This window comes from Lonchura striata, chromosome 20 (assembly GCF_046129695.1).
Source record: "Lonchura striata isolate bLonStr1 chromosome 20, bLonStr1.mat, whole genome shotgun sequence".
In the NCBI taxonomy this organism is placed as follows: domain Eukaryota; kingdom Metazoa; phylum Chordata; class Aves; order Passeriformes; family Estrildidae; genus Lonchura; species Lonchura striata.
This window is the reverse complement of record NC_134622.1, coordinates 9,197,232-9,213,069: the sequence shown is the minus strand read 5'-3', so window position 1 is coordinate 9,213,069 and position 15,838 is coordinate 9,197,232. Positions and strand designations below refer to the sequence as shown.

The 15,838-nt window shown below is 41.3% G+C and overlaps 1 protein-coding gene across 2 annotated transcripts in view; it reads right to left on the bottom strand.

The window, feature by feature from the left end:
- Window positions 1–15,838, bottom strand: part of VMP1 (vacuole membrane protein 1) — a 63,332-nt gene that overhangs the window by 20,246 nt on the left and 27,248 nt on the right. For both annotated transcript variants that reach the window (XM_077787564.1, XM_077787565.1), the window contains 2 exons: window positions 14,278–14,409; window positions 652–732 (listed from right to left, as the gene is read on the bottom strand). In XM_077787564.1, the coding sequence (XP_077643690.1) occupies window positions 652–732; window positions 14,278–14,409 (213 nt within the window). The remainder of the gene's footprint in view (window positions 1–651; window positions 733–14,277; window positions 14,410–15,838) is intronic.

The window sequence follows — 15,838 nt, the reverse complement described above, 5'->3', positions numbered from 1 at the left end:
TGGACGAGTGTGGAGTGAGAGCCTCAGAGCTGGGTAATGTTGTGGTTATTCCAAAAAAATGGGGCTGGGGGGGATCACACACTTTTCCCCTTCACTGCAGTCATGTCCCACAGTTTGTGTGTGGGATGAAGAACAAGGCACACCATTCCTACCAGCTCCAGAGAGAGCTTGAAACCTCCAATATTATTGTTTTATTCTGAAAGAAGAGCATTATCCTACTAAAAAACTAAAATAGCATGACTGGAGATGATTCTTTCACCTCTTGATTTAAAAAGCCATGAGCAGTTTGTAGCTCCACAGCCACAACTGAAATTTGCTTTCTTTTTCTGCCCCCTCTGATTCCTAATGACCCAAAGAGCAGATTTTGGAGGACTGGAATGAATGGAAGGACACCTAATCAGGATTTCTGCAGGGACTTTCCCACTCTCCAATGCATGCACACCTCTGGATTTGAGGAAGTCAAGAATGTCAAATACAATACATCACCACCTAAAGAAATCCTAACACATTTCCAGCAGATTTTGTTTCCTTGAGCACCACAGAGATCACAGAAAGTGCAAACAAAAATGAATTCCACGGCAGAAGATCCAAGCTGCAGTTTGTGCCCACAAATCCCCAAATAAATAATTAAATTTCCTGGGGAAAACTCACCGAGGCACAGGCCAGGATCCCAAAGAATCCAACCTTCTGCACCAGGTTCTGCACAGCCACTTTAGCCCGGGAAGCAAAGTCCTGCAAAAGGGAAAACACAATTATTCATGAGGAAAACCCACCTGAACTGAGCTCAGAAGGTGTGTGATTTCCAGCATTTCCTACCTGGGAACTGGGAGACATTTTAAACCAGGAAGGTTGGTTTGAAAGCCTGAGTTTAGAGGGACAATCGTGGTGGAAATTTGAGCATCACATGCATTGAGTTTTGGGGTTTTTTTTGGTTTTTTCCAAACCCTGTGAGTGGCACTAAGCTCCCACTGCTATGGAAACAGGTTTTCCACTATTTATTTCCCCATATCTTTGGAATGCCAGTGCTGCTTACACCTTATTCCTTAAACAAGCAGAGGGAATTCATTCCTCCAATGCCATTTCCAGGGGCAAAAAGGAACTTTCTGAGAACAGAAAGAGCACAATAATCCCATTATATCCTCAGATCTGTTCTCCCAAACCCAGGATCTCAATCAAAGCAGCCAATTCCAGGCACTGCCTACAACAGACTTGTAAAATTCATTAAAATCCTGAAAGCTGAGCCTAAATTACTTTAAAAGCAGGGAAAGTGCAGCCCCTGTGACTGGGGTTGCCTTTTTTTATTTTGTGATCAGTCCTTACTCCTGAGGCTCAAAATTTGCCAAACAGCCAGAAAACCCCTTAAAAAAAAAAAAAAAAAAAAAAGATTCTCACAAGCAGTTTCTTTGCATGTGAGAAGGGAATTTACAGGAGATAAAATTCTTTTGAAGCTAAACTGTCCAGAAAAATAAAAGCAAGGTCAGTGCTCCCTGCTCACCTTGGCCACAACAGTTCCAGAAAGCTGGGAATCCTTGGGAATAGCAAACATTAAAAAAATAACTACCCATTCCTTTTTTAAAAACCTACAAATAAGCAATAAAATTCTGATTTTCCAGGAGCAATGCAATAAATTACCCAAGGAAATGACTTTAATCAATAATTAATGACATTCTAAATTCCACCCTTTACTATTGAATTGTAGAATTTAGAATATCATTAATTATTGATTAAAGCAACTGCAGGGTAATCCAGAAAAATTACATTTATGCAATTTTAATTTTGTTACAGTTCCATCAAAACCTTAAATACTACACACCAAAGAAGGAAAACTACAATTATTTTACAATGTTCGTGCATATTATTTAGATTTTGAGCTGTAGAATTGACAAAATATTCTGTGGCAGATTAAAAAAATAATAGATCTGTGATGAGACCATTTGCTTTGTTTTACACCCCTTTTTCAAGCAGTAACTTTTCTACATTACTGTGCTTTCAAACAGTTAAATTCCCTATTTGAAAATTCCAAAAATACCCCAAAAAACTAATTATTACTCAAGTCAGAATAATTTTATTTGTTGTATTTAATGCCTGGAAAAATAACTCAAAACTGTAAGAAAAATGCCGAAGAAATGAGATTTCCCAAATCTTTCAGTGGGACATTTTTAACCACAGGGGAATATAAAAAAAACCCTCAAGAATATCCTATAAAGGTGAATTTCCACACTTTGACCAGGAGTTACACTTTGGGCTCATGATTACAAAACAGAAGAGATCAAAATTCACTCTTTTAATGAAAATTTTCCCTGATATTTTCCCACTGAACTTGTAGGATCCCCACAGAACACGAGGGATTAAACCTGCTCCCAGCGAGGCTGACACCAAACCAATAAATTAATTTATTCTGATAGGAAACAACCTGGAAAGTAAAACTAATTTTTAATTTTTTTTTTTCATTAAAAGAGAAAATTTTGACATAAATTGTTGTAAACAACAAAACACAACAATTTCCTGGCAGCCAAGCCCAAAATTCTTGCGACATCCAGGGCAGTTCCTGCTGCAACCCCAAATTCCCTCGTGGTTATTTCCAAGGAAACAGAACCCAAAAAGGGGATCCCAGCTCCAGTGGGACCCTCAGGATTTGGGATGCAGGGAATAAAATACCCTTTTATTGATATTTTATAAAAACACCCTTTGATTTTATTTATTTCCAGGATTTTCCCCAAGGAAAACAACACCTCTCCGATTCCCCAGGCAAACACACGAGTGAAAAGCAGCCTTTAGGATTCTTTACAGATTAATTTAAACACCAAAAAGTGCTAAAGCAGATTTTGTCCTTGGGAAAGGTGTCCTGAAATTGTTCCTTTCTCAGGGATTTCTGGAGCAGAGCTCACTTTGGCCATTTTCAGCTCCTATTTTCTCCCCCATTTCCCAAAGCTCACAGGGTTGGAGCAATATTTTCACTTTTATAAGCCAATAAATATTTTTTCCCTCGCAGTTCCATAAATCTGATGGCAAAGTATCTTGAAAATAAAACACTCCAAGACGATTATTCAAGTGGCTCCACGATTTATTTGCATGAAAGCTGTTTCTATTCTGATTTTAATTTATTCCCCCATTATCTTTTACTGTGTTGCTAATGCACTGTTGTATTCATTTTCACAAGCTGGAATTGGAAATAAACTCTCTAGCAAATGACCTATAAACTAATACTTGCAGCACAGAAGCTTTAATAAAATATATTATTATAATTAGATATAAATTGACTGTATTAACTTAGGGTAAAGCACAGTGCACCTTATTTAACCAAATTTCTTAAAATGAACCAGCTTCCCTCACCCACATTTCTCAACTACAAAATTCAAGGCTGCCTTGAAACTAATATTTTCCCTCCAGCTAGAAACATATAAAACATGAAAAAGCTAATAATGAAGGTCTTAAAAAAAAAGTTTAACAAGTTTGTCTCAAAAAAAAAAAAAAAACCAAACCCAAACCAATGTTGGAGCAAATTTTCTCACCTTGTTAATTCATAACTTTATTTTTTTAAGTTATTACTCAGCTTGTTTCTTTGTTAAGTTCTGGTTTTACACTGTCTATCACAAAGTACTTCATGGAAAGGAAAACTTTAAATTCTAAAAATTTCACTCAAGAACTTGTCATTGGTCTTTCTTTTTTCCAAATTTTATAAATAAGCCAAAAGACAAATTAAAGATTTTTTTGGTACTTATTTTCTATGATCTAATGTAATCAAAGCTATGAATAATTTGGAGGATAATAAACCCACCAGGGTTGCAACAAAACTATGAATTCCAGCCTCAACATTTACTCTGTGAAAACAAGTTCAGAACTATTTCTCTTTGGTTCCTTCCTTAATTTTTTTTTGACAAATCTTTGCGACATCTGCAACAATAAAAAAGCCTTAAAAGTTTCATTTCTCTGAGACTACAATCCCCAGTTTTACAACTTTTACCTATTTCACAACAGAATTTTTTTTTTTTTTTCTTTTCTAAAGCCTGCACGGGGAACAATCTTTTCTCTGTTTTTTTAAGCATTTGAAATAAAAGAAAATAACTTGCATCAATTACTGCTTTAAAAAATAATATTATTTTATATAGATAAATATAAATATGTATGTGAATTTTATATATATATATATATGAAAAGAGATAAAAGTTCAGCTACTTACAGGCAAACCATTTTCCCCCCAAATTAAAGTCTAGACTGGACTGGCCTCTCAGATCATTGTGATTCATTCTTTATAACATTTCAGGATGCTTTAGCTCACTGTGTCCCTTTCAGAGATGATTTATTTTTTGGGGTTTGGGAATAGATTTCCTGTGAGTGCCACGGCGCAGGCAGAGGAAGGTGAAATGATGAAAGATGACTTCACTGGGTTCATCATCACATGCCAGGATCTGGGCTGGAACAGAGCATGGAAAGGTCAGGGATGATTCCCCGGGCCCAGCTCGGGTGGGGGAATTGTCCTGGATCTGCTCAGCCTCAGCAAAAAGGAATTTTTCAGCGTTTGATTGACCCCACTGGCTCCATGGGATAAAAAAAAAACCCTCCCGAATTTTCAAACCTAAAGGGATGGTAAGGAGAATTTAGATGTTCTGCCACAATGTTCCTCCCTGTGGAAATGTGGGCCTTTTATCCCTGGAAAATCCTTCCTGAAAGAGAGAATGTCTATGTTAACCTTGTCTATGTTACAAAGTTCTGCCCCATCCCTCTGTTTTATTTGGTTTCCATTTATAATTTCATCTCTCTCTTCTCTCTCCTCTCACTGTAAAGTTGGTGAGCTCCTCAGTGTGAGGGAAGAACAAGCGCCTCACCAGATTTAATTAACAAGCTCAAGGAAAGAATAATTTTAATAAATATTTTTTTTCCTCTTTTCCCTCTGTAACAGAACAGTCACAATTAACTGTTCCCACTGAAATTGGGAACAGTTTTCCTTACTCTGCAAGTGCAGAGCTGCTTGATTGATCCACAGGAGTAGTTGGAGGTATCCACCCTGAATAATCAGGGTTGGAGTGAATCCCACAGAAAAAACCTGTAACACTTCCCCAGCTCTGTTCTCTGAAGCCTGCACAGATTAGGCAATGTTCATTTTCAAACAGTTGCAATCAGGTTTTAGCAGCACTGAGAAACCAGATCCAGATCCCAGGGATTTGAGGCCTGGGAAAACTTCTCTCCCTTTTCTTTTCTCTGTAAATACCTCAAGCATTTCACAAATACATTGGTAAAATTGGCAGATTTAACACAAAGACTGAGACAATTCTATTAGTGTTGAGATTTTAGATTTGGGAAGAATGATGTGTAGGATTTTAATGATTTTAGAAGGTCAAATATATTATACTATATTTATAAGAACTATTGTAACTATTTAACTAGAAAACTTGTGACTCTCTCTTGAGAATCCTGGTATACATGTGGATTTGACTGCTTAATGAATTTAAATAATTATTACTAGAATTTAATTAAGTAATTACTTTGGGTAAACAATTTTTAGGATGCATTCTACATAGGCACAATCACAGGAGTAGTGAATGAGATAAGAATTGTTTTGATTCTCTTTTCTCTGCTTCTCTCACAGGAGAAGTCCTGAGAAAGCCAAGCCTCCCTCTGTTCAGAGGACATGTGAAAACCACACAATTCCATCCCAAGCTCATGGTGCACATGAAATTAAAAGATTAAACTTCATGTGGAGAGAAGTTAAAAACTTTTCTAGAAGGTCTGGAAGGAGGTACACAGGATTTGTGACAGGAAAACAGGAGCATGAGTGAAAAAATATAAAAGGGCATAGAGACCTGAATGTTTTACACTTCAATGATTCTCCAGGAAAACTCTGGAGAAGCTGGAGAGGGAAATTCATCCTCCTGCAGATTCCCCAGGCCAAATGGGTCTCTTTTGTGTGGACAATCCCTCAAGATTTGAGTATTATTTCTATTACTGCTATAATAAAAAAGTTTAATTATCCAGATAATCATCTGAAGTGGAGAACATTTTTTCCCCCCAAAGATTGAAGACTGGGTATGAAGCTACCACTTAGATCACCAAAATTATAGAGCCCTTAACATTTCAAGAGCTGCCTACAGAGACAGTGCCCCTCTTTATGTAAAAATCCCAGTTATGTTAAAAATGAGCTGCACAGTATTCTGTTTCTTCTGGCTTTCTGTTACAACACAATGGAATCAAACACAACTTATGGGAGAATGACCATTTGTGGTCAGGCAATGGATTCCAGGATTTCAGACTGGGAGGAATTATTAACTCCTTGGAATAAAGCACTGACTGGAGCAGCTGCAAAGGAGTCAGAGAGGTACCCAAGGCTGGGAGGTCACAACACATCCAAATGGTTCAGCACTCAATGGCCAAAAACCACTGCTCAACCCCCCCCCCAAAATATCAGAAGTATGAGTAAATTACAAACAGGAGTATTGTGATAGCAGCTCATGGATCTCTGTTCCAGCTTTCTCCAAAATACTTCCAGTTAAATGCAAAGGGGTGAACTAAAAGGGAATGTTTTAATTTGATGCCTGGAGAGCAGGGCTAGTGAGGGGGAAGGTTTAAACTTCCTTATCACCCAAAAATCTGGGAGAGAAAGGTCCTGTCTGGGAAATCAGACTCCCAAAAAAGGAAGCTGGAAAAAGCTTTCAAGGATTACTGAAAGCAGTGATGGGATGGTGGCAGAACTAAGCAAGCACTAAGTCTGATGAAAGAAAGGGATTTACCCACAACAGGCATAGGGCAGATATTCCACATTCTAAGTTTCACTTCATGAGAAGTCTGGGTTTTCTGAGACATTAAATTCTGGAAAAGGAGTTGGGTAATCATGGAAAAGTTGCAAGAGAAAAGGACATAAATGTTGAACATGAAAACAGTTTTAAAAAGTACAAGATGAAGGCAACCAAACAGCAATAAAATGAACTTGGCTTCTCCAAAGAACTGTGGAAAGAAGAGAGCAGCACCCACAAAGCCTCATTAAACAGGCTGTGCTGGAGATCTGAAACTGGTAAGAGTTCAATATTCAGAATATCTGTAGGCAAGGCTGAACATACAGTAGATATTACAGACTAATCCCAGTCAACAAGAAATTCTATCTACAGGTGGATTCTTCCATTGTGAGGATGACAATGCAGGACACAGATTGTGAGGTTATTGATAGTTATTTCCACATCTGTTTGTCTTCAAATTCTTGAGGCTGGCTTCATGTTAAAGTTAAGGGGTGATGCTGCAAGCCAGAGATAATCAGGAGGATGCAAGTCTGTGGGACTTTGTAAACTCAGACATGAGTAACTACAATTAGTTCCAGGGACAGAAAACTTAAAGTTTTTCTACAGAAATTACAATTAAACCTTGTGTCCTCTTATCAGATTTTAAAAGTGCTGTTAGATGTTAGAAAAGGCAGACAAAAGAAGCCACAGAGTTGTGTGAGTTGAATTTTTTGCAAGCCCTGTGGGAGCAGAGACAGCAGAGTGAAGTGTTCATTCCAACAGCAGGCTTGGCTTTCCTGGTAATTTAATTTTAGCCTGTTTTGGAGTAAAATTATTCCAAATTATGGGTCCATTTTATGGTAAATAAGATCTCCCCATTAACAGGATAGGGATGAAGTCAACCAGCTCTGGATCAGTCCATTAGTTCTACCAGGAACTTCCAGGTATTTTCTTCATTTCATTAATCATCTGGATCATGGTAGGAACATTTTATTTCCCTCCTTTCTCCCTCCCCCTTCTCGAGGGAAAAACCTGCAAAAATGGTTTTTTACAACAAACTCCATCTCAGCAGCTTTCATTTCAAGATTTCAGCCAGTTACAATCCACACTCAGGTTCAGAAGGGAAATACCAAAAGGAACACAGATGATAGGGCTCAGTGAGCTCTAGAACTCAAATTTAAATCCAGCTTTTTTTCTCAGCTAGAACTGAAACCCTCAGACTTCTACATAAAAAGTCCTTTTGCTTCACAGGCTGTAAGAATAAAGAAATTTTGTAAAGAATGAGACACAATCAAAGGAAACAGCCTAAAGGAAGAGGAAGGAGCATGTCCTTTCAGCTTTATCAGATCTGTCCTGCAGAGCTGTAGCCCCTTTAACCACATCCCCTGCCACCTCTGCTCCTCAGAGCAGCAACGTGTCCACTTTGACACTCTGCAGCTTTCCAGCCCTGCACAGAAACACAAAATAAACTGATTTCTTTCTTTGCTGAACAACTTCTTTCTGTTCACATCTAGCAGGAGACCTGGCAGAGCAGATCCTACAGCCCATTTTCAAGGAGGGGAGCTGTCAGTGGCAATGTCAGCAGCACTGGAGGAGATTTCCCAGGGAGCTTGTGCAGCCTCCAACCCTGGAGGGCTCCAGGACCAGCCCAGACAATGCCCTGAGGAACCTGAGCTGGACTAGAAAAGAAAAAAAAAAAAAGAATTTGGACTAGAAACTGCCTCAGGTCCCTCTGGAGGTGAATTTTTGTGTGATTCCACGACAAGATAATACAGCCACAGGCAGGAGATGAGCGGAGTAAAGGAACATCCCAGCACTCCCGAAAACCCCACTGCAGCTGCTCATTTATCTCAAAGCTACCACTGCAACCAGTTATTGTGGCCACAGCTCTGCCAATTCCAGAATACTGTTCATTTTAAAAAATCCATCCTAAAGAATCAAGCCCTGTTTTGAGGTAGTTTAAGATCCAGCCATTGTTAGGAATGAATTTTTGATAACCAGTCACGAAAATTGACATTTTCAATCTCTGATAAGCCTGAGAACTCGAAGCCATCAGCACTGAAAAAAATACTGTTTCTCCACACAGGACTCAGACATAAGTTAAGGATTAAAATAGAATGGAAGTGAGGAACTTCTGACACAGCTGACAAAGCCTTTAGCACACACTAATCTTCCCTCTCAGCCCAGATGTGCAACCTCTCCCCTGCTCTCCCTGGAAGGGACAGAGCTTCCCAGACAGCTCAGAGAAGTGCTCTGCATACCAGACTCTTGTACAACACAGATATTTAAACAGTGTCTGGAGCAGGAGGGAAATAAAGCAGTCATTATCTTGATGATGATACTAGAATGAATTACTATCACTTATTGAAAGTTGTCCTTACAAAATAGTTTTTCTGACCCAGCTTTTGATCATTTATTGGTCTTTCTCAGAAAACTGAGGAGTGAAATATCAAGTATTTAGGGACAAATATTCCCCTTAGAAACTTGTGTTGAGCATTCCCAACACACATAGAACAGGCCATGAAAATCCAATGACAGAATTCAACCACCTGCTTTTCCACAACTCCTGTGCAAATGCAGCTGCCAGCACTTCCAGCACACTTGGTGACATTATTTCTAATTTCTGTAGTAAAGTGAGAAATTCGTTACTGAGAAAATCCTCTTGACCTAATACTGAGTGAAAATGTTGCAAAGTAACCCAGGTTTCCTCACTGCTTTCTGATTTATGTACTTCCACATTGAACATTACAATCATTTTTTAGGGAACAGACACAAAAAGCCCTTCAAAACAGAACTCAGAAAGTCATCTCCAGTCACCATTAGTAGTTAGTGCAATGCCCTGCGCTGTTTTTTCCTTATCTGTGAGCAGGTGTGCAAATGAATAGAACAATGTGGGCACGTTCTTCTGCCAGTGCCCAAAGAAATCCAACCAGGAGGTGCTTTACACATTCCTTACTCACAGCTCTCATTGTCTTCCCCCTGCCTATTTTAACTCTTTGCTATCTCTTTTCTCAGGAAGTGCTCAAGTTCCCTTATTTAAAGCTGCCATTGACTCATTCCAGAATTTATTTTAAAGGAGGTAATTTTGCAGAACAGTTCAAAACTGAGTTGTTACTCAGTGTACCCACTGCTTGTTATATTGTCTCTGAAAACACAATGTCACTTTGCCATCTCACTCACTCCCCAGCACTTGTGGGGAGTTTCTAAAGTGCAGCTTCAAGGTTTGATCAGTTCTGAATTTCTGTTTAATTACAGAGCACCATAAAAGAGGGAAGAAACCTCCCCTAGAGCTATTAACAAATACTGGCATCAAACTCAAGGAATGCAGGGTGTGAGGAGCAGCCGCCTGGTGACCACCCACAGCAGCAACCTCCTTGTGCAGTTAATAAATAACAATTAATAAGGAGAGGAAGTTGATGAGGAAAGGGAAGACTGAGCAAGGGAAAGGATGAGTGGAATTTGATGTTCTGTTTCCGTAAGTGATTTCTGGGAAAGCAAAAAAAAAAAAAAGGAATAAAAAAGAAGTCAAGGTTTCCCAGTTATTGTACATGACCCTTCCACTTCCATTTTTATGATAAATGCTTTATAAAAACCTGCTTGCGGTCTGCTTTAACTTCTTTTTTCTTGTACCAAGTACCCTTAAACTCGGTTGATTAAACAAACCAGCAGCCTTTTCAAGCAGGAACTTATCAGCTAGGAGTTGTACATTTAATCACGGGAGAGATCCGTTTTGAACGTAGCCATCCAAAACGCCGCTCATTAAGCGAGATTTCTCTCATTAGTCGTGCCTAATCATTCCCCGGGAGTGAAGTCAGCGTCGTGTCGGAACACGGCCTGGCTTCTCCCGGGTGTGGCACGGACTTTGCTGCGCTCCAGCACGGAGCAGCCCCGCGGAAGGTGCAGGAGGCAGGCAGGGATGCCAGAAAAGCCGGAGCCATGCGGGTGCGTGCCAGCGGCGGGGAGCCGCGGCTTTAACCCCGTGCAGCACCAAGGGGCTCGCTGGAAGCCCTGCCACCAGCCAAAGGCTGCGGCTCAAGCTGAATACAAACCCTCTCCAGTCCACGTTGACGAATTCTTTTAACAAGCCCTGTGGTTACAGGGAAGCTGGTTTCAGTCTGAGTCACTCCTGTTCAAACAGTTTACTGGAAATGGAGGGGAGGGGGAATTTTCAGAGAAGTCATGTGATGGCCAGACAAACCACAACCAGTAAAGGTTCAGTGGAGGCAAAAACAGGTCCCAGCAACGACTGACAGCCAGTGTGTGGCTGGGACGCAGTCATTTCCAAACCAGTCCTGCTGCACCTCGGCATTTCTATGGATTTAACCCTTCTCCAAGCCTCTATTCTTCCCGAGGCAGGAGAGTAAACAAACAGCAGTGGCTGATAGTAACATAGGCAACTAGAAAATATTTTTACATGGAAATTTGGCTGCAGGCGAGGCTGCACAGAAGCAAACCCCCGATGTGTAAATCATTAGTTCTTAAAGAAATGCCACTTAATGAAGCCAAACACTCACAGCCATTTAGGATTAGATATGCAAAGATATCAGTACTTTCCCCTCTTAGCAAGGAGCACCGGGATACAGCAAAGCCCACGCACTGTCACTGAGGGAGGCTGGCACCAAAAGCTGCTTTTTCACTCCTCAGCTTCAAGTGTTTCAGCATGACAGAGAACTGAGAAAAACTACCAGCCAGCAACTATCAAACTGGCAAAAAAGAGTCCCTGCTCATGTGTGTGGGGACACAAAACTGCACCAAGTGTCTGTGAGTGTGTCATTACCAAAGTGCTGCCCCAGCACTGAGCTGCACCTTCACTTCCCCTAAGTGAGGCTGCTCTGAAGGGCTGCGCTGGAGAAACTCCCTGTGGCTGAAAAGGGAGCTCTGATAAAACCCTCCTTCACTCTGCAATCCCACTGCAAGAGAGTTAACAGCGGCTGAGATGCTGTTAGAAAAGCTGGTGGTGCCTTAAGTATGAACAAATCCCCAGGGGCTGCTGGGCTCTGCCTTGTGGCAGCTCTGGGGACAAAGGAAAGCCACCTGTGACACTCCCTGCACGGAACTGGGACTCACTGGTGAGCACACAAAGGGACACTGAGGAAGGAGAAGTGAGTGTTCCTTTAAAATAAGGGGTTTTTCTCAAGTGTGCTAATGGAAAGTACAGGACAGGCACACCGGCTGCAGGTTAATGAGCTCTCCCAAAAGCCAGCACAAGCAGACAGATCACTCCGATCTGACACTCAGGACAGAAAATCCATCAATAAAGTCTTTAAAGTAAATGGCATTTTACTCTGTGTAACTCTGAATGGAGCACTAAACCTTTGCGCTGTTTAATCCTCTTAGGTCCCTTTTTTGGCTGTTTTTTTTTTTTGTGGCCCAGCCAGGAGCTTATTCCCCCTCCCAGATCCTTCAGGCTGGATGCTGTAGCCACGATCTATTCTCACCAGAGAAGATGCTCATCTGTTTCTCCAAATTACCATTGTTTTCGAGAAACAGCAGCAACAAGCTCTCTGAACAACTCACACGCAGCAAAAAACGTCAAAGCAGCTGGCTCTGCCTCGTAGGCAAAGAGCAGCCCAGCTATTCTTCAAAATCCAACACCCATCCCCAAACCTTTCAAAAAAGCTGGATGCAAGGAGAGAGACCTTTCGACTGAAAAAATGCTCCTGTCACTTGACATCAAGCATTTGCAGCACCCCCAAGGCACAGGACACTTGTCACAGCCCCCGTGTGAGGCTTCAAACTCAGGCAGAGTGGGAGAAAGCTGATGGAGGTTATAACAATTGTTAATGAGCAATTTAAAAATAGACACCACCACTGCTCATGAATACAAATTACAGGGCAAAGAGTGATAAGCTATGCTGGAGATTGGGATTTACAGAGGTCATAGGAAAGGCAGGCCTGTCTCCCACAGACATCCAGAGAAAACATGATTGAAGCCAAAAGCAAAAAGGAAGTCACATTAGCAAATGGAAAAAACTGAACTGTCAGTTTTATGAGCACAATACAATTTAATCAGATTGTCAAAGCCTCATGTTAAAAGAGTTTATAGAAACCAAACCACAAGTGGAGTTTGAAAGATTTTTTTTTTTCCCCTGGCCATCCATCCACATAACAACACGCTTCAATCCAAATTCAATTGCCAAGAAAATAAAATCAAAAGTACTGGTAAATAACAGCATCATTTTCCTTCATTAATTCCACAAGGCCATTTGTTTACTCCAGGCAGTCAATACTGCTATAGTTTGGCCTGGCCTGACAAAAATGCTCTCTAGCAAAAATTTTCTTCCCAAGAATCTCATGTGTGCTCTGGAAACCATCTCTGGCTGCTCCCACAACTGTACACACATATAATTTGCTGGGAGAGTTTCAGTAAACACAGATACTGAAGTCATGTATTGAACTGGTTTCGTTGTTTTTTTTACCACAATTTGATTTTTGTACAGTTAAGGGATTACTTTGCAAAGCAAAGATTGATGGGAGAGTAAAGAACAAAGCAGATTCTTTTTTTCCCCTGCTGCATCTTTAAAAAAATAGAAAAAATTTACTATTTATAACAGCAGAAAAGCCCTTTAGAACCTTCTAGTAGGGGGAGGTTTTTGGAAAACACAAGGTTTACTGTTAGAATTACTAGATTGCACTCAGTATTTCCAGACAAACCACTTTCATGGAAAAGCTTCATCCATTTTTTTTGAAGGAGGAAAAAGAAAAAAATGTATATTTATCTCCAGAAAATACCCTGGCAGAGGAGTTTAAAGACATCAGTGCATGGTAAATAGCATCTGCTGGTTTTTAACAGCAGTCTCATGACCTGTTTCAACTTAGTGGCAGACAAAACAGGATAAGAGGGAAAAATACAGAGGGAAAAATTTGGTGGCAAGCAGCATGAGGAAAAAATGTTTAATTTCATCTAAAACACTATCAGGAACTCGTGACCAGGATGCAAACTCCTGACCTGAAGGAAAAATTATCCACAGCAGTACCTGACTGAAATGTAGCATCAATTGCACACTGTGCACTATTCAAGCCCTGGAGAAAATAAATGACAAGAGCAACAAAAAGGGACTCGGAGCAGTTTTGCTGCATTTCCACATCAGGAAAAATGATTCCTCAGGCTGATGAATGGGTCACACACTGGTCCCTGAGGGTGCCAGTGGCAAGGCAGGCAAATGTCATCTGAAAGGGATGAGCTGAGGCTGAAAGTCATCTCTGGCCCAGGGAGGCTTTAAATGCAGCCAGAACAACCAGGATGATGGAGCAGCAGCACCTCTACCCCTGTTTTCCCAACCCAGTGTCTCCCTACCTTTATTGTGCTGTTCTTGGAACTCTAAATAATTGCAGTACTTCTAGCAAATACTTGGCTGCACTATTTTATCTGCTTCAACAAGCTGCATTCTTGTCCTCCCATCACCACAGGTATCACCCACTACAGGATCTTTTTCCATCCCTGGGAAGTCTATTGTGAACTCACACCAACTGATTCTTTGGCCCCTTCTGGTTTAATTGGGATGGTTATTTACTCCCTCGGAGTTGCTCTGTGTTTTATTAACTCTGTTGTTTTACACGCTGTCCTTACTTGTGCAGTCTCTGCGTGTTCCAGCATCTCCTCGAATTCCTGGTACTCCTCATCATCAGGTTCAGCACCCGACAGCCGGGCTGCCCTCGCCATGAAATAGGGGGGCAGCTCTCCAATGGCTGTACCAGCACCCTGGGAAAAGAACAATCCTGATTTATTTTCCTGTTTATTCCCAAACACAAAACATGTGACACGCACAAATCCCGTGGCCATTCTCCGAGCCGACAAGACCAGCTGTTTGGAGCAGTTTGCTTTCATCCACCAGGTCAGAATTCCCATCATTTCCAACAGAACGCTGTTCCCTTGGAATCCCTATTTCCCTTTCTTTTCCCTGTGCAGGGGAAAGCCTGGGAGTTGCAGGGTCAAGGAGACGTGACCTGTGCATCCCTGGGGCCCCGTGGAGCGGCGCGTGGCCGGAGCCGTGGGAGGCTGGAGCTGGTGGCCCTGCTGTCCCCCACATCCCTGCTGTCCCCCACATCCTGAGTCAGCACTGCTGTGTCTCAGTGTCTCACCCCACCACATGATGCCAGACACATTCCCCAGCATGTGACAACCAACCCTTGATCCTCAGGGGCCTCCAGAATAATCCGGGAGCTCCTCCCCGGTGCTGTCCCGGAGTTTGCTTATTCAGTCATGAGACTCTGGGCCAGTGTTTGTTAGAAAACAGACTCAGGTTTTACTACAGCAAGGGAAAAAAAGGTTAAGCAAAGCCTGAGCTGGAGTCTTCCCCCTCCTTCAGCTGGGATAGCTGGAGCCAACCCCAGATGAAAGGATGGCTGCTTTCTCACCGCAGGAAAATTGTATTTGTTTTCTCAGGACATCAAATGACTCATTTGAGTCTTGTGGGTAAAGGCAGCTTTAGCTTAACCAAGGGAAAAAAGAGAGACAAGCTAAGATTGAACATATGGATAAACAGAGGCTAATGGAACAGGAACTTGGAATTAACTCAGGATGGTTTAAATTTAGGGCAGGTAAGAGACAATAGCTGGGCACTGCACGGGAATGTGCTCCCTGCAGATGGCTTTTCTCTCCCAGGGTCAGCAGTGAGTAACAAATGCTTTTCTCCTCCTTTGAAGCAATGTGAAAGCTTTTCAATTTCCTTTGTTCCTGCTCTAGACACAGCTGCAAGCAGGAATTCCAGCTGCTGTGGATATTCCAAATCAACAGGTTGTGGTTTTAAATACCACTGCAGTTACCCAAGCTGTTAAATTCTCAGTTTGAGAACCCAAAGTGCACAAGGCCTCAAATGTTTATGCCTTTGTTTTCCCCAGAAAAAAAAATTTAAATGACTGCAACAAGCTGAACTTCATTAATCTGCATATTTCTGGCACAAGGGGAAGATAAGCCTGAAAACAGTAGCAAGAACACTTCAGAAAAATTAACTTGAGGTTATGTTCTCAGGGTGATGCAAGAAGAAAAAGTCACATTGCTCCTCCAGGCTCTGCCAATTTGCCTTGGCTTCGTTCTGTGAACTGAGGAAGAGGTTTGCATGTGTGTACTGGACATGAACTTTCTTTAAATTGGATAAGTCACATGCTCATTATTACAAAACATTTCAGAA